Source organism: Orcinus orca, chromosome 9 (assembly GCF_937001465.1).
Source record: "Orcinus orca chromosome 9, mOrcOrc1.1, whole genome shotgun sequence".
Taxonomy (NCBI): domain Eukaryota; kingdom Metazoa; phylum Chordata; class Mammalia; order Artiodactyla; family Delphinidae; genus Orcinus; species Orcinus orca.
The window spans coordinates 32,014,012-32,037,157 of record NC_064567.1 but is presented as its reverse complement, the minus strand read 5'-3'; the positions used below and the strand labels follow the sequence as shown (position 1 = coordinate 32,037,157).

The window sequence follows — 23,146 nt, the reverse complement described above, 5'->3', positions numbered from 1 at the left end:
TAATTTCTTGTCTCTGAAATTTATTTTTGATACATGTATTATAAATAATATTATTTAAATAAGGCATTAGACTCTGTTCTTCTTGGAAGTGCCAGGAGCATGCCCTCTGACAGTGTTTTGCGTGGGTCTATAAGACAAACTACTTGAGGCGGAGAGAGGTGAAGAGGGAAGGATGGGGAGGGGAAGGGAAGGGTCTTGTCTTAGATTAATGAGGTCTTTAAAATTCTAAATGTCCAGTTGAAGAGTGAGAGATGTGATCAGCCAAAGGCATGCCGTTAGCCAACCATTGTTACATGAACACAGCTCAGTTTCACAAAACTTGACCCAGACTGCACTTCTTACCCTTATTTTTTCCATCCAGGTACTAATCAACTCCCTTCATCTTTTTCATTTTCTAAATCTAGCTTCCTGCCTTCTTCCACTTTGTCAAACCTACTCAGCTAGGCTTTCTGTTGTGTTTTTGTAGCCATTCTTCCTTCCTTACCAACTTAATCCCCTCCGCTGAGTTCCAGGTTCAGTCACTTTAGTGTTCCTCTCACCACCACCCACCCTCTTTGGTGTCCTGTTCTGATCACCATTCCCTGGTTGTTCATCACTCATGTCAATTGTTTCTTTATGTTTACTCTTACTGTATTTCTTGGGGCTGAAGGAAGAGGCAGAGTCACCTCGCAGATGGTTCTTCAACTTGATGTTTGACTCTTTGTATGTATAAATCTTGGATTTTCCTAGTGCAGTGGTTTTTACAATTTTTTAAAAACAATATTTTTATCAGTGAATCCAGAATCCAAAGGAAATCTTCCATGGAACTGCAATATATGCAAATAAAAGTGAAAATAAAAGACAGTAAGTCCTCCATAAATACAAAGATATAGGTAACCTCCTGCTCCAAGATAAGGGCTGAAATGACTATATAACATTTACGTGCTCTTTCCTTGGTCCTACATGCTTACGTTTTTCACATTATGCTTCTGAAATTAAGATGACTCTTATAATTGATGTCAAAAGAAACCTGTCAGCCATCAGGCCCAGGAATAACTTGAAATATGGGAACTTAGCAGTTCATAGAAGGTATATCTTCCTGTAACTTCAGTTGAATTATTTGCATTGGTTGTACCCCACAAGGTTGACTTTTAACTTAAATTTAGTTTCTTGCTTGAAATTTCTTGAGAAAGATTATTCTGTGATCTAGTTTTGAAAGAACAGTAATTATTTAGTCTGAAGTTTGTCTGGCATACCAAGCACTGTAATTAAGGTAGAAGTTGCCCAAGCTCAGCACTGTGCTTTACTTTGAAATTATACTGCCTGTCCTACAGGTGAAGGTGGTGTGAATGCAACTTGCCACTTGTAACCCTATTCATAACTGTGAATACCAAGAATAATTCAAAAGTATATTTTTGACCTGAATGTGAAGGCTTAGAAGAAAACTTTAATTATGACACTGAAGAAGGAAGTGGTGTGTAATTGTGTGAATAAGTATATAATACTGAAAAAAAAATGTTTTAACTGTGTATATTTAATTTAGAGGGGCTTTTTTGGAAAGGCCATTATTACACTGATGATGAGTCTTGTAATCAATGTCACCTTATTGTTGAGTAAGCATGGTAAAGTATTGTAAAACCAAGATAATATCATATGCTTCTTGTTATCATTCCCTGGGAATTGCACAACTCTCTGTTATGCTGGAATGAAACCTTGTATAAGCAGGTATGCCAGAGATATGATGGGCTGTTAATTGAGCCTGGTGCAAGTCTATATATGCATGTCTTGGTGCATGTTCCCTATAGACCATGTTCACTTGGTTTATAGTGAACATGCTCACTTATGCAGTGTGGGTATAACCAATGACAGATTGCAATATGTTTAAATAGGTTCAAAGAGATGTCGGGGAAGCTTTCCTGCACAGTGGACACTAAATGAGTTAGCCTTGAAGTCCAGGATAATGTTTGGATGGACCCAGTGTGTTAAAATTTTCATATAACAGTTTTGGGAATGTGTGATGATTTTATTCTTATTTTTAGAATAGTAAAACATACTTTAAAATATTGACATTTCAAATCAAAAGTTGGTGAACTCCAGGAAGTATCTCAGGGGAACACTAGGTGTTGGGGTCCATAGTTTGAAAACCACTGAACTAGTTTTTCCCCCATATTGGTTGGTCTCGACCTTCCCTTGAGTCCTCATTTCACCCATCCTATACTCTTAGAAAATGGTCTCACATTTGACTTTGTCTCTATCCTTACTGTCAACTCTTAAGTAGCAATATATAGGGGAAGAAACATGTATTTTGGAATCAGACAGACCTGGCTTGAATCCTTGCTCTGTGACTTAACAGCAATATGATCTTGGGTAATTTACTTAACTTTGATGATGATGTTATGCTCATCAGTACAATGAGTTCTCCTCCTCTTAACACAGCTCAGCATTATTATGAGATCTAATATTCATTGAGTGTTTAATATGTGTATTAGTCAGCATTCTCCAGAGAAATGAAACAAATAGGATATATATATATATATATGTATATAAAATGATTTATTACAAGGAATTGGCTCACATGATTATGAAGGCTGGCAAGTCCAAAATCTGCAGCATAGGCTGGTAGGCTGGAGACCCAGGAGAGCTGATGTTCCAGTTTTATTCTGAAGGCAATCTCCTGGAGAATTCTCTCTTGTTTGGTCAAGCCTGCACTTTTGTTCTATTCAGGCATTCAGTTGATTGGATGAGGCCCACCCGCGTTATGGAGGGCAATCTGTTTTGTCCAATGTCCACCAAGTTAAGTGTAAGTCTCATCCAAAAACACCCTCTTACCATCATGCTCTTATAAGCCAGTGCATTAGTTTGCTAGGGCTGCTGTAACAAAGTACCAAAATCTGGGTGGCTTAGACAACAGAAATGTAATGTCTCACAGTTCTGAGGGCTAGATGTCTGAGACCAAGGTGTCAGCCGGTTGGGTTTCCTCTGAGGCTCTGAGAGAGAATCTGTTCCATGTTCTCCCCCAGCTTCTGGTGATTTGCTGGCACTCTTTGACTTATAGACACCTCACTTTGATCTCTGCCTTCATCTTCACATGGCATTTTCCCTGTGTGCCTGTCTCTGTGTCCACATTTCCTTTTTTTATAAGGACATGCAACCCATGCAACCCATGCAACCCAACACCAGTCATATAATGAACTCATTTTAACTTGGTCACCTCTGTAAAGATCACATTCTGAGGTACTTGGTGTTAGAATTAAAATATATCTTTTTTGAGAGGAGCACAATTCAACCGAAAATAGTAATAGTCTTCAGGAGCAGAATGAGCTATGGAAGCAATTTGAAACTCTAAAGTATAATACATATAGAGGGTTACACTAATTTATGAAATTTTTTAAAAAGCTGTGTGTACCTCATTTGTAATGGTACACAGGTAACATGGAGACAATGTCAAGTACGTCAGGTGACATGACATGGGAACGGTCAAGAAGGGTCAAAATAAAAGGGTCCAGGGCTTCCCTGGTGGCGCAGTGGTTGAGAGTCCGCCTGCCGATGCAGGTGACACGGGTTCGTGCCCCGGTCCGGGAAGATCCCACATGCCTCGGAGCGGCTAGGCCCTTGAGCCATGGCCGCTTAGCCTGCGCGTCTGGAGCCTGTGCTCCGCAACGGGAGAGGCCACAACAGTGAGAGGCCCGTGTACCACAAAGAAAGAATAAATAAATAAATAAATGAAAAAGAAAAAGCGTCCAGTTGTTCTTGAGTAGACTGAAGAACAACTTTCCATTTATGAAATTTTGGTACATCTCCACTGAGAATAAATAGCTTGAAGGCCAGACATTAGAATGTTTTGGTAATGAAGAGTGTTAAAAATGAAAACATTTTATTGAGGAGAATTAAATAATTTTGGATGGAAGTTTTAGAATTATTGGCTTTAACTTATGACTCAGAAAAGGGGCATAACTGTTAATAAAAAGTGGTCCCTGGAAAAGTATAGGCACCCTCACATTTGCACTGCATTTACCATTGACTTGAAAAATATTTTCACTTTTTTTTTTTTTTTTTTTTGCACTGCCTCAGGCACTGGACCAGACTATGGAGATATAAAGATATATATTACAACTACATTGTCCTCAGGAAGTTAATCTTATGAGGGAAATAAACTAGCAAAGTATAATGTGGTAACATAAATTTAACAATTTAAAAAATAATTGAGTGACAGTTATGTGCTATGCTCTGTGGTAGGCAGGGAATACAGCAGTAAAAAAAAATCTCTAAGGTATTTGCCCTTGAGGAGTTTATAGTCTGGCGTGTTTGGAAACACAGGGGTTTGGCAGACAAGCAAATAGACAATTAGTAATGACAGCTCAGGTGGAAGAAGTACAGGAGAGAATGGAATGCATGGGAGGAAAATTAAACCTAGATCGTAGAGAGACACACGTAATTCATATGAAACTATTTCAATGCGTTTGAGATTTTTGGGAAATAGAGGTCAGGTTTTATTTTGAGGAAGTTATTAATTTTTCTTCAGTGTGACCTGGCATTTGGCTGGTGTTGGAACAAAACCAAAAAAAGTGCTGTATCAAATGATAGGAATAGGAGAATCCTTTAAAAAATTAAGAGCCATCTTATTATCAATGGTTTCATCCAGTGCGAGCTCCCACAGAGTTTAAAAGGAAGAGAATCTGGCTTGATGTTTCCTTTAAAGTTCTTTTTCCTAACGTGTATATGCAAGCAAGAGATTATGACATTTTGAAGTAAAAACAATTCTTAACTGCCTGTAAAAATGATTTGCACTAAACTATTATCATTTGTGTTATGATTTCTCTTTTTAAGGACCTGATTCCAAAGGTGACTGTTCTGAGCTTTTAAATTGCTTGTTAGGATCTAATGATTCAGTCGTCCATTATTGCGTGTTTTGCTATTGGGGGAAAAAGTAACTTAGGTTATTTTGTGGATCTTTATTTACTTATATGTTGCCTATATGAAAAAAAGATGTAGAGACTAAGTGAAGAGGATTTAAAGTAAGGCTTTTGCAGTGAAGTCTTATTTCCATGATAAACCTTGAACCAATGGCTGTCTCCATTCTCTGCTTCTGTCAGGCCTCCTTTTTTTCCTGGGATTCACACTGGGGATGAGTGAGGGTTCAGCCACTACTGTTCTCCTCCTCTTACATCTCATAGGAGTTTTAGTGTCAGTGTCCCTCTCAGTGACATCAAGGCTCCGAGAAAATGAAAAATAGCATTAGCATTGCTCCAGAACCTCAGGAACAGGATCTGAATCTTAAATTCTGAGTCATACAATGTGTCTGCAAACACTCCACACCTTGCCAAAGCAGGGAGAAATAAAGAAGATGCTAAATTTACCTTTTTTTAAAATTTATTTATTTATTTATTTATTTATGGCTGTGTTGGGTCTTCGTTTCTGTGCGAGGGCTTTCTCTAGTTGCGGCAAGCGGGGGCCACTCTTCATCGCGGTGCGCGGGCCTCTCACTATAGCGGCCTCTCTTGTTGCGGAGCACAGGCTCCAGACGCACAGGCTCAGTAGTTGTGGCGCACGGGCTTAGTTGCTCCGCGACATGTGGGATCTTCCCAGACCAGGGCTCGAACCCGTGTCCCCTGCATCGGCAGGCAGACTCTCAACAACAGCGCAACCAGGGAAGCCCCTAAATTTACCTTGTAATGCTATAAATTGTGATTTGTTTTCTAGAGGGTGAACTAATAACAATGGAAGATAAAAAAGGGTTAAAATGCAACCAATGACCAAATTCCATATACAGTTTGAAGATGGGGAATTATCTGCAGCGGAGAAGTCTGAATACAATGCCATAAGCCTCTTTGAATCCTGAGAAATAGTCATGAGTAGCAGCAGGATAACAGTATAACAGAACATAGAGCATACACAAGTTAAAGAGAAAGTTAAGATAAATGAGAAAAATTCTAGAATTTGACTGATCATATATCTGGCTAGAGGATTCCAAGCAGAACCCTAGAGACCAGATTTATCATGCCTAAATTTAAAAAACCACCAGCTTTGTCTTCCTGATGCATCACGTTTGAATGTTACCCTTGGAAGATTCATTCTTAACCATCTTCATCTTAAAACATTTCTGAGGTTGTCTCCAACCTCCATTTTACCATTCCATCTATCAAGCAAAATAAACAAGTAAACATCCTCAAATAAACTATGTTGGGTGGACTTAGACTGCTTTTTTTCTTTTTTTTTTTAATTTTGGGAAAAGTTGCTTTGAGGCAGTAACTGGAAAGCAGGTATCACAGAGGATTTAATAAGTAGTGATTTTTTTTTGTACACATGGTGAGGGGTCATTAAGTCATTTGGAAGTTGAAGGTCATGAGAGTCTAGCATGTGATTTGCCTATTACAGCTCATACCAAACAGATCCCTGACTCCACAGCCCAGAGCTTCTCAGAGGATTTCTGTCCCCAAGAGAGGAGAGTTATCTCCATATTGCAAGAAAGACTTTAGCAGAGAAATATCAAGTGGCCTTGACTCCAGATGTTGAGTTAATTCTAGAATGGCAACCCTGACCCTGAAGGACATGGGGATTTCATTGCCGAAGGATGAAGAAGCCTGTTAGCGAGTGTTTACTTTGGGTCCTAGTGATGGTGTCTGAACAAACTAGGTGAACAAAGAGCTTCAATAAGGGATTCAGAGTTATGTAAAAAAGTGAGGGAGGGGCTTCCCTGGTGGCGCAGTGGTTGAGAATCCACCTGCCGATGCAGGGGACATGGGTTCATGTCCCGGTCCGGGAAGATCCCACATGCCGTGGAGCGGCTGGGCCCGTAAGCCATGGCCGCTGAGCCTGCGCGTCCGGAGCCTGTGCTCCACAACGGGAGAGGCCGCAACAGTGAGAGGCCCGCGTACTGCAAAAAAAAAAAAAAAAAAAAAAAAAAAGTGAGGGAATAAGTGGGTTAATTATAAATACCAGTTAAATCAATATATCATGTGTGAGATATCCTTACATCACTCATGTGAAGTATGTTTTGTTCCTACCTTAGAAGATGACGTAGAACTTGTTTTCCTTCTTTTCCTTTCATGCTTAAAACTGCTTCTCTGCTCTGTTGCTAGTATGGAATTGTCTAAAATAATGGTGATTTTCTGATAGTCACACAAGTTTCTCTCTGTAAGCTTTTACAAATGCCAGCCAGTAACCCAGTGGCATTTCTACCATAAAATCAGAAGGCCAATCCATTTCCCCTCTTCCTTATTTTCTTGGTTTCAGATATATTTCTTTCTTTTTTTTTATAATTTTTTTTATTTTTGGTTGCGTTGGGTCTTGCATGGGCTTCTGATTGTGGTGGCTTCTCTTGTTGCAGAGCATGGGCTCTAGGCACGCGGGCTTCAGTAGTTGTGGCACATGGGCTCGGTAGTTGTGACACGTGAGCTCTAGAGTGCAGGCTCAGCAGTTGTTGCACTCGGGCTCAGTAGTTGTGGCTCGCGGGCTCTAGAGCGCAGGCTCAGTAGTTGCGGCACACGAGCTTAGTTGCTCCGCGGCATGTGGGATCTTCCCGGACCAGGGCTCGAACCCATGTCCCCTGCATTGGCAGGCAGATTCTTAACCACTGCGCCACCAGGGAAGCCCCCAGATATATTTATTATTGCCAATGGAAATAAAAATCAGAAGTTAGAGAGCAATGTTATCACTTGTCTTTCTAGGTTAGTAAAGAGTTCCTAAAAGTGAACTCATACAAGATGCAGCAATTTTATTGGGTAGTTAATCATCCTATCTTTCTAGCCAGTTGTTACAGCTATAATCAGTTTTGTGTCTCTTACTTGTGGCTTCATGCCCAGATAGAATAAAAATCAAACTAAAACCATGAAACAATGCTCTGAGGCTGCTTTTCTAAAGTACACGGACTTGGGCTATTTTTTGTAGCATTGCTAATTGTCTCTCAATTGCTTGAGTCCCTGAAATCCAATAAATGTGAATGGATTAAGTATAGCTGTTAGAAGTGGTCTTTTTATGCCAGTGCTACTCCCTCACCATTCTTATTTTTTCTGTATTCATAGTAGTTCCAGCAATTAAATGCTTTGCTTGCGGGGGCCAGGAATAAACAATTTATATGACTCATGTTTCATGTCATCAATCCTTAGATCCTTTCGTGGGCTTTGCACAGAGTCTTAATCACTTGTAGCAGCTACCCAGGCACTGACATATATGAAAGCATTTAGAGTGTCAAAGTCACCATAATAAAAATGTGCATTTCACCAACTCTAGGAGGGAAAATCAAACATTTGGGAAAAGTTTCTAAAATCCATGCTGACAATTGATTTCTTTATGCTGTTTGTCTTAATACCAGCTTTTTAAAGATATAATTCACATACCAAAAAATTTACCTACTTAAAGTATATGAGATGTGTAACTATCACTACAACCAATTTTAGAACACTTGCATCACCCCAAAAAGAAATTCCATACCCATAAGCAATCATTCCCCATTCCCTCCTTCATCCCCACCCTGGACAACTACTAATCCACTTTCTCCGTAGGTGTGCCAGTTCTGGACGTTACATATAAAAGAAACAGTGTGGTCTTCTGTGACTAGCTTCTTTCACTTAGCACAGTGTTTTCAAGATTCATCCAAGTTGTAGCATGCATCAGTATGTCATTCTTTTTTATCGCTAAACAATATTCAAGCTGTAGGATTATACATTTATCCATTCAGCAGTTCGTAGATATTTGGATTGTTTCTACATTTTTGCTTATTATAAAAAATGCTGTTATAAACACTTGTGTACAAGTTTTCATGTGGACACATATTTCATTTCTCTTGAGCATACACCAAGGAGTGGAATTGCTGGGTCATATGGTAACTTTCTGTTTAATATTTTGTTTCAGATTGTTTTCCAAAGTGGCTGCATAATTTTACCTCCCCACCAGCAGGGTATAAGGGCTCTAATATTATTTTCCACATCTATGTCAACACTTATCATTACCTGTCTTTTTTATTTAGCCTTTCTAGTGGGTGTGTAGTAGAATCTCACTGTGGTTTTGATTTGCATTTCTCTAATGGCTAATGAGGTTGAACATCTTTTCATATGTTTTGGGGTGTTTGTATATCTTCTTTGGAGAAATGTTTATTCAGATCCTTTGCCAATTTCTAAATTGGGTTGTCTTTTTATTACTGAGTTGTAAGAGTCCCTTGTATGTTCCAGATACAGGTCTCTTATCAGATATATGATTTGCAAAAATTTTCTCCCATTCTCTGGGTTATTTTTTCTACTTTATTGATGGTCTGCTTGGAGGCATAAAAGTTTTATAATTTTTTTAAATTAATTAATTTATATTTATTTTTGGCTATATTGGGTCTTTGTTTCTGTGTGAGGGCTTCCTCTAGTTGCAGCAAGTGGGGGCCACTCTTCATTGTGGTGCGCAGGCCTCTCACTATCGCGGCCTCTCTTGTTGCGGGGCACAGGCTCCAGACGCGCAGGCTCAGCAGTTGTGGCTCATGAGCCTAGTTGCTCTGCGGCATGTGGGATCTTCCCAGACCAGGGCTCGAACCCGTGTCCCCTGCATTAAAGGCAGATTCTCAACCACTGCACCACCAGGGAAGCCCAAGTTTTATAATTTGATGATGTCAAATTTATCTATTTTTTCTATTGTTGCTTATGCTTTTCATATTATACTTATCTGTGTGCTTTTTTTCCTCTTCTTCTAAAATTAGTCCTAATATGGCAAATTTGGTACAAGTGTAGGCTTTGCTATCACAGTCCTGTTTTGAAATTCTAACTCTGCCTTGGATAAACTATTTAAGCTCCCTCAGCCTCAGTTACTCATCTGTAAGATGGAGATAATATTAGGGCTTCTCTCTTGAATTGTAGTGGGGATCAGATGAAATAACGTATGTGAAATACTTAGAATTTTAGAGAGTTATAGGAATAGTCTATTAAGGTTAGCTAGTACTTTTGTTATAATCACAATAATAATAAACTCTAGTGCTCTGAAAATTAAACTAAAGCCAAATAGTTTCTATGAAGAAGCAACGCAATAACATACAGCTGTAATATTTTATAGACAACATTGAATTTTGCCCCCATGAAAACCAGGTAGTCATAGTAATTATTTCCAGCAGGAGCTGCAGCTGAGAGAGCTTAAGAAAAGCTATTTCCAAGGTCACATGACTGGAAAATGACAGTTAATACCTAGAGTTTTCTTAAAATCACTAATTCAGTTTTTCCAGTAACAGATTTGCAGTAGAAGTTAGGTGACTGGAGTTTTGTAGTCTTCATTATAAAGTTTTACCTCAGACAATCATATTAGGAAAGAAAAGAAAGCAGCTTTATGGGAAATGAAAATTAATAGTGAGCATTATATGAAAATCATGGAGTTAAAACATATTTGACTAGAAAGTTTATGTGCATAGCTAGCCATAGCAAGTACTAATTATAATATGTAACTTCTTCTTTAATTAAAAAGAACTTCCTCCTTATTTCCAAAGTTATACATGCTCATAGTTAAACATTAGTGAATATAGATAAGCAAAAAAGAAAATATCTTTCCTGAAGTTTTCTTAATATGCTTACATTCCAAATACATTTATATTTGGGAGCATCTTTTAAAATGGGCAGATCGATTTCCTATTTAATGTTTAGGTTCATTAAGCATGAAGTTAAAGTAATTTATGTTATGGTTTTAATTTCTGGGCCTCCGGAAGGTTTTTCAGAATTGGTTTGTAGTGTTTTGTTGAGCAGCAAATAATTATCTTTCCAAATCTTCTAAAATTCATTGACTACATTTACTGTTTACTCATCTACAGAAAGAAAAAGAACTTCTACTGTTCTCTTGGTAAACTAGGAGCCTCATGAGAAATTAACTCTCAAACACAAAAATAGCTCATCTTTAGCAAGCAAAAAGGTGATTGAGCTGACTAAAGTGGTTATTTATTATAAATTTACCATTTTATGGGTAAGCAGCAAACCCTGTTTAATTACCTTGTGGGATGAGAGGACAGAGACTCACCGACTTGACCCTCACTCCAGTGCTGTGACTTTGGGGTGCATTCTTGAAGCCTACAAGTTTTATACAGGACTTTTGAGAGCTAGATGCCACTACTTTCTCAAGTTTTATTTTTACTAAAATTCATTGAGAAAAAACATATCCAACTATAAGATAACACCAGATCTAAGTTGATAAAATAACTGTGACATTTGAAGTGTTATTTATGTGAATTAGAAAAGAAACATCCTTTTAGGGATGAAATGACTTCTGGTCTCAAATCAATTCTTCCCATCATAGCCATTTATCAAAAAACCTAAAGCAAACTGGCAGAGTATGCTGCAGGAATTTGAGATTTGTTGTTACAGTCTGTTCAAATGATTCCCCCTCTTTCCTCAGCCTGAACTTCACCGTTTTCTTTAGTTAGGACTATCCAGCTTATTTGGGCTATTTCAAACTCATGGTAAATATATTGGATGATGAGAAAACCTCTAGCGTATTTAATTTTGTCCATACTAAGCAGTTTAGAGTAATTTCTACTTAGTTCCTCAAGTGTTATTTCATGCAAAAAGGAAAAAGGCTGAGTCATTTGAGTGTATCCGTTTGTCAGTATTTAGGAGATGTGTCATGCAACCATGGGTTTGAATTTGCTATTTCATTTCATTTTATCTGGCTAGTTAAATCAAAAGTAATGTTAAATAATGTGGAGGCATGATTGTTTTATACAAACAAAATCATCTGAAACTGAAAAGATCTGATACCTGACCTTCATCTTAAATTCTAGCAGATGAAAATGTCAGATGCCTCTGTTGGATTAATAAAAGCCAAATGTCAAATGGAAAAATGATTATAAGCTTTAATTATGTGGTTTTACGGGGATAGGTTTCATGAAAATCAAAGCTTTAATAGTGTCTATAATTGGAAAATTCTTTTCATCATAAGGAATTACAAGTCACTCTAAATTTATGTAGATATCGGAAATTTTGTCCTAAGAAAAGAAACTAAATACAGTTTCATGGTGTATATGTGTGTGTATATATTTAAAAAAATCAAGTGATAGCATTTTTCCTTAATAAAACCTGAAGACTCTTATCGTTAAGTGCACAGTGTGTCTGGGTACCAGACTTTTTTTAAGTTTGTTGAAAACTTTAGGATACATATATATATATATAATAAATTTATTTATTTATTGTTATTATTATTTTTTGCTGCATTGGGTCTTCATTGCTGCATGCGGGCTTTCTCTTGTTGCTGTGAGCGGTGGCTTCTCTTGTTGCAGAGCATGGGCTCTAGGCACGCGGGCTTCAGTAGTCGTGGCTCGCGGGCTCAGTAGTTGTGGCAGACGGGCTTAGTTGCTCCACAGCATGTGGGATCTTCGCGGACCAGGGCTCGAACCCGTGTCCCCTGCATTGGTGGGTGGATTCTTAACCACTGCGCTACCAGGGAAGTCCCCAAACTTTAGGTTATAAAGAACTATATATCTTAAGGATCTCTGTCTGCTACCTTGTAATTAATGATTAGCTAGTTTCTGTTAGAAATAACGAGAACTTTGGAAACTGTCACAGTTTCTAAGTAGATCAATTTATAAGGCCATTTTCAATATACAGTGACAGGTTATGAATGAAGGAGAAGGGTAAGATCAGTTAGAGGTGAGAGGAAAGGTGGGTGGGAGCAAATTTGAGGATAAGGAGGAAGAATAGTGTTTATTGCTTTTGGTTATTCCAGGTGTATCTGCCTTGCTAATGAAATACCTGGGTACTCATTAATATTTAATGGAAGAAATGCTGAAGTAGAAATCCTGAGTTGGCATTTCTAAATTCTATCCAAGTATGTTTAACATACTCAAGCTCATTCAAAAAAAGCGGTGGCTGGAGTTTTACAGTAACTAATATTTCAGTGAATGTCTAAGTGTAGATACCTGGGGAGTTTTTTGTTTTTTGGGGGTTTTTTTTTGTATTTCTGTGACTGGCTTGAGGTAGTCATGGAGACCTCCTTGATGGGGCAGAAATTTCATTCAATTTTCTTTTAGGTTTAATCTCACGAAATAAATTCTTTCAGATAACTCTGGTGATTGCCAGGCAGCCTAAGGTTAATTGATTTTAGTTCTCATAATTTACCTTAAGTTGTTTCTATTTCAGATTTCAAATATAGGTTTACTGTAGTGAATCTGTCAGAAATACTAAATTATATTAATAATTATAAATGGCTAACTTGTAATACTACTGAATATGTTTGATTTGATGATGCTGGGCTGTGGAACTCTTGATAATCAAAACTAGATGCCTTGGTATAACATTAATATGGGCATGGATAACGCAGGAAGCTTTTTATAAATGTAGGTGTTACTTAAAGTATTTTAAAAATGATCTAGAAACTCATTAATGGAAACGGTGATCAGGTCTTAGATATGGACCAAAAGATGTATGTTTATTTAGTTTTTTTTTTTTTTTTTTTCTTGTGCGGGCCTCTCACTGTTGTGGCCTCTCCCGTTGCGGAGCACAGACTCCGGACGCGCAGGCTCAGCGGCCATGGCCCACGGGCCCAGCCGCTCCGCAGCATGTGGGATCTTCCCGGACCGGGGCACGAACCCGTGTCCCCTGCATCGGCAGGCGGACTCTCAACCACTGCGCCACCAAGGAAGCCCCTGTTTATTTACTTTTTAAAAGAAAGAAAAGATTTGTTTTTAAATTTCCTGAAAATGTCTTTGGTATTGTAATATTTACAGATAGTGAACTCTTTATTTATAAATTTAGTTTCATATTTTAACAATTTCAAACATACTGAAAATGAAAGGTTTATTAATACATGCAGTATATTTTTCTCTTCTAAATTTTCCATAGGCCCCTTCCTTTCCATTCTCAATGCTATTACCCTTGTTCTGAGTCTGTCAACCATCTGGCAGTCAGTGATCTATTGCTGTTGACCCTTTCTGGCTGAGCTGATTGTTAAATTTTCAGGAACTTTGTGAGCTGGTTGTTAAGTACAACTAGTATTAAAAAATAATTGATTTACACTTACAATTAAATAAATTATATTAAAACAAAGGTAATAATTGAAAAGTTATCACTACATAATTATTACCTATGTATTGAGGTTATGTTGATTGTATCTGAATGGTAATCACACTATCTTATAATATGCAGCTGTGTTTCTCTTCCCAACTCTGTGTTCAGTGACTTCACATTTGGTGACTTGAAACTGGTCATGGTGGGAGTATTTACACCACAGAAATTGGCAAATACCATAAGTCACTTTTTGTTTTTTGTTTTCCTGGAGAAGGCATGGTTAAAGATTTGTCAGTACACGACACCACACTACTGCCTGCAGTCTGCTAGCTTCTGGTCTCCCTGCTTCCAGACCCACGTTCCAGCACTATGTCTAGAATAACCCACCAAGTTTAATTTTCCTAAACACAAGAGCTGAACACGGTAAAGGAAGAAATAACATCAGAAGAATGTGGTAAAAATCTAGTTTGTGGCATTTAGTAACGGACAAATTTAACATCTTTGAGCCTCCATTTCTTTATCATTATAGTAGGGCAATGATCTCTTCTTGTTCTACCTACCTATGAAGACTTTCCAATGAAAATCACAATATGCTAGTGTTTGTGAAAGTGCTATATACACATAATTTTTTTATTAGTAGTAAACACTTGCTTCACCTTTTCACTTCTTAAGTTTACAAAGGCTTATAACCAACAGAATGGAGTTTATATCCTAAATTGCTGTCCCAGATTTTTCACACCCTTACTGCCCCCTGTATTGGCAAATGTGCTTCCAAAGTGCTTATGTTGGCTGCTAGATTGTGAGTGCCAGGCAGGTGTGCCAGCAGTCTCACAGACGATGCCCAATGCAGATGCTGCATGATCACAGCACTTCTTTAACTGCTGTGTTCAGACTGTCCTTAACTATTTTCATTCTTGCTCTCCAGGAGAAATTGCCCATGGATCACACTGGGCAATAAAGATAAAACAATTATCACCCTTTGCTGAAGTTTGAAGGCTCTTGTTAAGATGCAAATATTGCAAGTTAATGGAAGAAACTGACATATTAAACCATTGTCACTCATTGATATCTTGGTCAGAAATGGTTGGTGAAACTACTGAGCCTTTGAGCAGGGTCTTTTTTTTTTTTAATATTTATTTATTTATTTGACTGTGCCGGGTCTTAGTTGTGGCACGCTGGATCTTTAATTGCAGCATGCAGGGTCTTTAGTTGCGGCATGTGGGATCTAGTTCCCTGACCAGAGATCGAACCTGGGCCCTCTGCATTGGGAGGGTGGAGTCTTAACTGCTGGACCACCAGCAAAGTCCTTGAGCTGGGTCTTAATTCAGGTAAATTTTAAGGAAGGACAAGTTGTAGAGACATCAGGAACACAGGGCAGTGGCTGACTGAAGAAGGTGGAGACAAGGGAAGTGTAAACAAGAATCTGGACTCTTGGGGTGGGAGTGGTGAAGGTGGACATGAGAGCCTTCTGCAAAGTTTTGCCCTGAAACAATGTCAAAATGTTTGCATTTGGCATAGCATTTCCTCTTTTTATTCTGAATGGCTTTGCTAGAATAATTTTCCTAGTATAAGTTTATTTTGCTTCTCAGATATTGCTAAAACACTCCCTGTTGATTTTTGGTGGGTAACATGAATGTTGATGTATTACCAGCGTCTCAATGACACCAAATTTTAGGACTCTCTGAAGAAAAGAAAGATGGTAAGGGTAAAAACATATGTTGGGAATCACTGATTCCAAGTTCAATTCCTTTCTTTAATAAATATATGACACATAGCACAGGGAGATCAGCTCGGTGCTTTGTGACCACCTAGAGGGGTGGGATAGGGAGGGTGGGAGGGAGACGCAAGAGGGAGGAGATGTGGGGATATATGTATATGTACAGCTGATTCACTTTGTTATAAAGCAGAAACTAACACACAATTGTAAAGCAATTATACTCCAATAAAGATGTTAAAAAATAAATATATGAAATTTCATATGAGAAAGGTCTCATTTGCTCAAATTTCATTTAGAAGTTTCTCTTTGTACGTGATTTCTTTGTTTTACAATTCTCCTGCCCCTCTCTCCTTCCTCTTTGTTTTCCCTTGTCTTTGACTTCTTTTTAGATTTTCTTATCTCTGTGATGATTATTTTTCCTTATTCACAGTAGTTAGAAACAATGTATTTGAAAATAACTGGAGTATCCTGCATAAGTATTTACTATGCCAGCTTCCCTAGCTTCCATCATAAATTGTTATTTATTAGATGCCTAGAGGGCAGATGTGCGTAACTGCTATGGGGTGAGGAGACAAAACATAAAATTATGATCCCCACCCTCATTCAGCGGTGATGATTAAGTCAACAAATTGATACTCCAGCTACAGTCAGTTCATTCAACAAATAGCTCATTGCTGAGTACTGTGAGCTATGGTTAACAAAATTATATAAGGGTGTTGTTTGAGGGTCTGTCTTCTTATTCACAGATCATTTTGTATTTGAAGTGGTAGAGAGTGGACTTCAGCAAACTATAAACTCCTAGTATCTGGTTATTTTGGGGAATTTTCTTCTTTTTTTTTCTTGAAGAATACTTTTAGTATAGAATGTTTAGCAGTTTGTTTTTTTTCCTCTGGGAAAGATGATGATTCTACCGTCATCCCCCATCCTTTTAGACAAAGCTATAGTCACATCAGTTCAGAGGTGATGATGTTTTATATAGTTGTGTTCTGTAAGATATGACTCCCTGGCACTTATATAAGTTGACTTATTTTATTCTCGTATTTATGCACTACCACCATTTTCCACATGCTATAAAATTTGAAACTGTATCCGATTCCAAGTCTACATTGGAGATCAAATCAAGTTAACATTTATATCTGTCTCTCCTCTCTTTATTTTAGCTGGACCAGACCAATTTTGAGGAAAGGGTACAGAAAGCGCCTGGAATTGTCAGACATATACCATATCTCTTCTTCTGATTCTGCTGACAATCTATCTGAAAAATTGGAAAGGTATGTTCATACCCATTGTTTATTGACGAGAGAAATTAATATTATTTAGAGACTAGAGAACTGACATTAGAGGGTTTAATTCTTAAAATGGCATACTTATAATAGGAACATCCTATTTTCTTGATGAAGTCTTGATTAGTTAAGAATTAAACAATGAAAGGATGAAAGAAGAAAAACCATTTTCCTGAGATAGGACCTTTTTTGGAAAAACACATATTTGAATTCTGAGAAGCTACCTGTCTTTGAAGACTATTACGTGGATTCTGTGAAGACTGGAATCACATCTTTATGAAGCAAGTTGTGTACATTTGCCTCCAAAATCTTAATGTGTGAATACAAATGTACATACTTGGAAATCTTAGGGTAAAGGCTGTTGGATGTCAAAGAAATGTAAAAATTTCATATTTTTGAGTATATTTTGAATGCCAGGTGTAATATCTCCTCTCAGCCACTCTGGAAGGAAAGCGTCATTATCTCTTTCTTACAGAAGAGCAAACTGAGGCTCAGAGAGATGATGTAATTTTCCAGCTAATAATTGATTGAGCTGTGGTTCAAACCCAGGTCTATACTCCTGGCCTCCCCAGGAACAGTGTTTCCCATTGTAAAGAAGTCTCCCTTTCTAAGAGTACTGGTTATAATCCTTTTGGTTGCCAGAGAATTTATTTAAGAGGGAATTCATTGGTTCATGTAGTCAACCTGTGTGAAGGCCTAGGTAGAGAATTGGCCTTAGGGACTCAGTGGAACCAGGGACTGGTTTTATTCTCTCAGACCAGCTTCCTCCATGGAGTGGGTCCTCAGAACTCTTTGCTCACATTTTTATAGACCACAGAGGAAAGAGTCCTTTCTCTGTGGCCAGATGTGAAAAATCCCAGAAACTTTTGAGTCACAAGCTCACTCCTTGGACCAACAACAATCTATGAATGAGCTAGACTGGGTCTTGTGCCAGCGGTACAGGGTCTGATACCAGATGAAGGGGAAAGGGGAGAGGGAGTTGACAGGAAAAAGAAAAAGAATTAGCTACTTTTTACTGCACCAAAATAAAATAGTTCAGTAGATTTGCAATTTGTTTACCTTATTTTCATGAAATTCATTGAATTTCTTTTGAAATTTCAAGACAAGATATTCAGCCTTACTTTTTCTTGATTTTATTCAAAGAATTAGGCTAGTGGGAGTAGCAGCTTCACATTTCCAAGTTCAAGGTCCAGCTCCTAATGTCGAGTACTTAGTGTGTGTACGTGCCATGAGGGCAGGGATATATTTTTTTGTTTTGTTTTTGTTTGATTTGTTCAGTTTATGATGTGCCTGGAATAGGGTCTAGAATAGGGTCTGGTATATACAGTTGTCCCTTGCTAGATTCCCCCTGGATATAAAAATCTATGGATGCTCAAGTCCCTTATACAAAATGCATATAACCTACACATATCCTTTTGTATATTTTAAATCATCTCTAGATTACTTATGATACGTAATAAAATGTAAATGCTATGTAAATTGTTGCTGGCACATGACAAATCCAAGTTTTCCTGTTTGGAACTTTCTGGAATTTATTTTGGTGAGTATTTTCCATCCCCAGTTGGTTGAATCTGAGGATGAGGAACCCGCAGACATGAAGGGCTGACTGTAGTAGGTGCTCAGTAAATATTTGTTGAATGAATGAATGATGATTGAATGTGAAATGGCTAGCATTATGTAAAAACCTGTAACACTTCTGCAGAGATAAAATATATAAACATAGTATATTGTAGGTATATCAGCAAGTTCAAAATAATATAGTAGTTAATGAATATCTAAGTTCTAAATGGATGCTGAGGGAAAGATTAATCAGAGTAGGACTAGATTAATCAAAACCTGCATACTCCAGATTTATTTTTACTTATGGCCAAATAGAGGACATAACCTGAATTTGTAGGATTATCTGGCCTAACAGTTTTTTCTCCTCAGTTTTCATTGTGTCTCCATATCAATTCAATGTTTAAAATGTACCTATTTTGTTTCAATCCAACACTGTGCCGGCATAAGTCCATAAACTTTATCTTTATTATTTTTGTCTTTTTGGGGGTATCTCTTCTTCACTCTGTTATTTCTTTTTTGTAAAAATTGTTATTTAGAATTTACTGAAGTATTTTGAAAGAGTGAAATATCACTTATAGTGCTTTGTATCTCTGCACCCTTGGAAAGTGACCCTGGCCACAGATTTCAAAGATGATATGTGACGAAGGCCCTAGGTGGTTACCATGTGGTTGAGGTACCTTGGCCCATCTGGCTCAGTTTGTGGCCGTGGATTTGAACCCTGTGCATTACTCCTGTATGCAGATCGCACATCCATTCCATGATTGTAGCTAAGCTACAAACTTGATAAGTATAAAATTTCTTCCACTATGATTCAACTCTCGGTGTTTGGAATGCTTACTGGGTCTGTTGTGGTATTGTGGGAACTACCCCATGTACTCTCATTGCTGATTCCTTCCCTCAGGGTCCAGTAGTTCAAGTCCCATCCACTGAAACATTCCCCAGCTTTGCCTTCCTCTCAGATCGCTACCTCATTCATTTCCCCCCCCCCCAACAGATAATATCTCTGTGCTCTCCTGGTCTCTCTACTTCTCTTTTCCTTTACATCTCAGCTCCCTGAAATATGGTTTCTGGGTCTACCATATTCCTAAAATGACCTTGACTAGGGTCACCAGAGGTCTCTTAATGTCAAATATAATGACATCTTCCTACCATGACTTCAGGGTTGACCAGTTCTTCCCAACTTGAAACCATTTCTTTGGTTTATGTACCACCTCTCTTCCTGGCTTTCTCATCTGACTCATTCTTCCTTTGAAAGAGAGGCAGAATCTGTCTCCACATTTAGCTTCTTACCCCGTTGTGAATCACCAAATGACATGGATGGGAGGCAAGTCTTGTGTGTGAGTGGAAGAGTGGGAAGAGTGTGAGCAGGTAGATGGGTGGCATAGCGTAATTAGGCATGAGAGAGAGTAAGCTTCTCAGGGGAGCCAGTGTCCATGCACAATGCCCATGACTGCCAAACCTGCCCTCAAATCTCAGTTGTGTGGTCTTCCTTTGTGTGGTCTTCCTTAGAACCACCTCTAATAATGGTAGATGGATAGTAATGAGAATAGCTGTTGATAAAATATAAAGTCTTTATATAGTTCTTTCCTGTGAAACTTTTCATCTCTGTACAGTTTAAAACTGAAGATGAGGGTAACATTTAGGGATATATTTTATCCACTTGGGAAGAGAAAGAGGGTTTTTATGAACAGAAAGTAGTGGCAAAAATGTAAATATAATCGGCTGATGAATGTATAGTATTTAAAAGAAAACAAAGACATTTATTTGACACCAACCATTTTTCAGACTTATTTAATTTCTATTCCTGCCAGAAAATGTAGAATATGATTCTGTTTTAATTTTCCAAAGATGTTTATTGTAAAGAATGACTTTAGTATTTGAAAATCAAAGTTGATGATACTTGTTTCATACCCCTACGTTTAAAAACAACAAGTTTTTCTAATGTTAAATCACAGAAAAATCCACCTGACTTTTAATCTTGTTTTTGGTTTGACAGTTAGATTTTGTAAAATCCACTACAATTCTAAACAGGTAAAGATCAAGAGGTGAAGGGGAAAAAAATAAGTATTTATTTTTCACCTTGTTCTAAGCACAGCAATGTGTATTCATAAGAGTCATATTTTATTTGTCCACCTCTTGCATTCATTGCTTCTTAGAAGCCCAGAACCTTTCTTTAACACATATAGTGTGGCCTTTTCATGAAGTCAACTCCTTGAAAATTGATATATGGCGGCGCACTGAATTCTGCGAAACATCTGCCTGAGCGTTGGTGTTGGAAGGTCCCCACAAGGTTTTGTCTCTTTAGTCACTTGGGTTAATTTCCTTGAATGTACTTGTGTGAATAAAACTATGTTAAGGGAAATAGAGAACTCAGATACTTGCACATGCAACTTACTGATCCCACTTTGTATTCTTTTGCAGAGAATGGGATAGAGAACTGGCCTCGAAGAAAAATCCCAAACTCATTAATGCCCTTCGGCGATGCTTTTTCTGGAGATTTATGTTCTATGGAATCATATTATATTTAGGGGTAAGGATCTCATCTGTAAGTTCATTATGGGTAAAATAATTATATTCATTTTTATTTATTTATTTATTTATGGCTTTGTTGGGTCTTCATTGCTGCACGTGGGCTTTCTCTAGTTGCGGCGAACAGGGGCCACTCTTTGTTGCAGTACGTGGGCTCTAGGTGCATAGGCTTCAGTAGCTGTGGCACGTGGGCTCAGTAGTAGTGGCTCATGGGCTCTGGAGCGCAGGCTCAGTAGTTGTGACGCATGGGCTTAGTTGCTCCGTGGCATGTGGGATCTTCCTGGACCAGGGCTCAAACCCGTGTCCCCTGCATTGGCAGGCGGATTCTTAACCACTGCATCACCAGGGAAGTCCCTATATTCATTTTTATGATTATAGAAGGATTAGGGTAATCTGATACACAGGTAAAAGGCTAACTCTGAAACCACTAAAACTCTAGTGGAGACAAGTAAAAAATGCATTGGAACTAGGATGTCCTGGAACACAGGTGGCCATTTATAATTTCAAATGGGTTCAGTAAAATAAATTTGTTTTAAAAAGTTATTTTCTGTTATGATCCCAAATCACATTATATTACGGGTATATGAGATTGCTGATGATTTTATTTTCCTGTATTCAACAGGAGAAAGTCAAGAGACAATGTCAGGAGGAGAATTAGGTAAAATTCAGCAATTACATATATGAGTGTTTGTAATATTTTGAAATCATATCTGCATGCTGAATTGTTTCAAGAAAAAATAGCAAAAATTAAAAATATGGCAGTGAAGTACTCCTGCAGTATGTTTTCTTAGTCTCCTATGTCTTCCTCATTGTGAAGAGAGCTCAATGCGTGAAGATCCCAGGCTTTATGGTGTTTAAGTGCAGTCTGGGATGTTCCCCAGCTGTTGTCAAATATGACTCTGATCCATTATTTTTTACCTCACCAGACCATTATTCGGAATCCTTGACTGTAACCTGTAAAACTGATGGCAAGTTGAAAACTTACTTAGTCTTCAAGTAAAGGCTGTGCACAATATTTGCTTTGGGAGGTTAGGTACCAGTTGAATGGATTTGTGTTGTAATTATACTGGTCTTCATGCCTTTGGGAGTGAGGGTTGCCATAGTGTCTCCCGAAGAGATGCCATGCAAGTTGCATTGCTTTAAGAACTTGTACTTAATACACAGCAAATAAATACATTTACACATTTATTTTGACAAAGATGACCACATTTAGGTCCCCAGTGTTTTGTAATGCTCTTGATTACCTCCTGGGAGAAATGCTCTGGCTTTTGAAATTATCTATTGATGTCCGTCTATCTGTCTGTCTATCTATCTGTCTATTTATCTATCTATCTATCTCTGTAGAAACCTGCAGCAGTTTGGGGGTGAAAATATTTTATCTGTAAATATGAATAAGGTAGCTGAAGAATTAACTATCTTTTAAGATATCTTTCAGGTGATTTTTCTTAATGAGAGCACCTAGAGCTTTGGGAAACAATTTTTTAAAATTTTTATTTATTTATTTTATTTTATTTAATTTTTGGCTGCGTTGGGTCTTCGTTGCTGTACACGGGCTTTCTCTAGCTGCGGCGAACGGGGACTACTCTTCGTTGCGGTGCGCGGGCCTCTCATTACGGTGGCTTCTCTTGTTGCGGAGCACGGGCTCTAGGCGCGTGGGTGTCAGTAGTTGTGGCACATGTACTTAGTTGCTCCATGGCATGTGGGATCTTCCTAGACCAGGGATCGAACCCGTGTCCCCTGCATTTGCAGGCGGATTCTTAACCACTGCATCAACCAGGGAAGTCCCAGTTTGGGGGAAAAATTTTATCCATAGCTCTGGCTCCATTTGACTTAATTTTTTAAAATGTTTTGTTGTTTGCCTTAATGAGTATACTCTCTGCATTTGTATCAGTGTATAGAAGTACAGTTTACTCTGCCCATAGCATATAAGAATACAACATTCTTTTTTTAAAAAATATATGTTCAGCACTGAGTTATTTTTCTAGTATTGTACTAATATAGCCACTAATCTATGTCACCCATTTTATTTATTTATTTATCTGGCTGTGTTGGGTGTTCGTTGCTGCACGTGGGCTTTCTCTAGTTGCCGTGAGAGGGGGCTACTCTTCGTTGCGATGTGTGGGCTT

The 23,146-nt window shown here is 38.1% G+C and overlaps 1 protein-coding gene across 9 annotated transcripts in view; it reads left to right on the top strand.

Moving 5' to 3' along the window:
* Positions 1-23,146, top strand: part of CFTR (CF transmembrane conductance regulator) — a 196,442-nt gene that overhangs the window by 12,402 nt on the left and 160,894 nt on the right. For 7 of the 9 annotated variants that reach the window (XR_004483338.2, XM_033428228.2, XM_049715192.1 and 4 more), the window contains exons 2-3: positions 16,809-16,919; positions 20,913-21,021. Coding sequence is in view for 6 of the 9 variants with exons in the window: in XM_033428228.2 (XP_033284119.1) it covers positions 16,809-16,919; positions 20,913-21,021 (220 nt within the window). In the remaining 3 variants the exon portion in view is untranslated. Of the gene's footprint in view, positions 1-16,808; positions 16,920-20,912; positions 21,022-21,653; positions 21,679-23,146 lie in introns of those variants that run through there. The other 2 variants (XM_033428229.2, XM_033428230.2) reach the window with 2 other exon arrangements.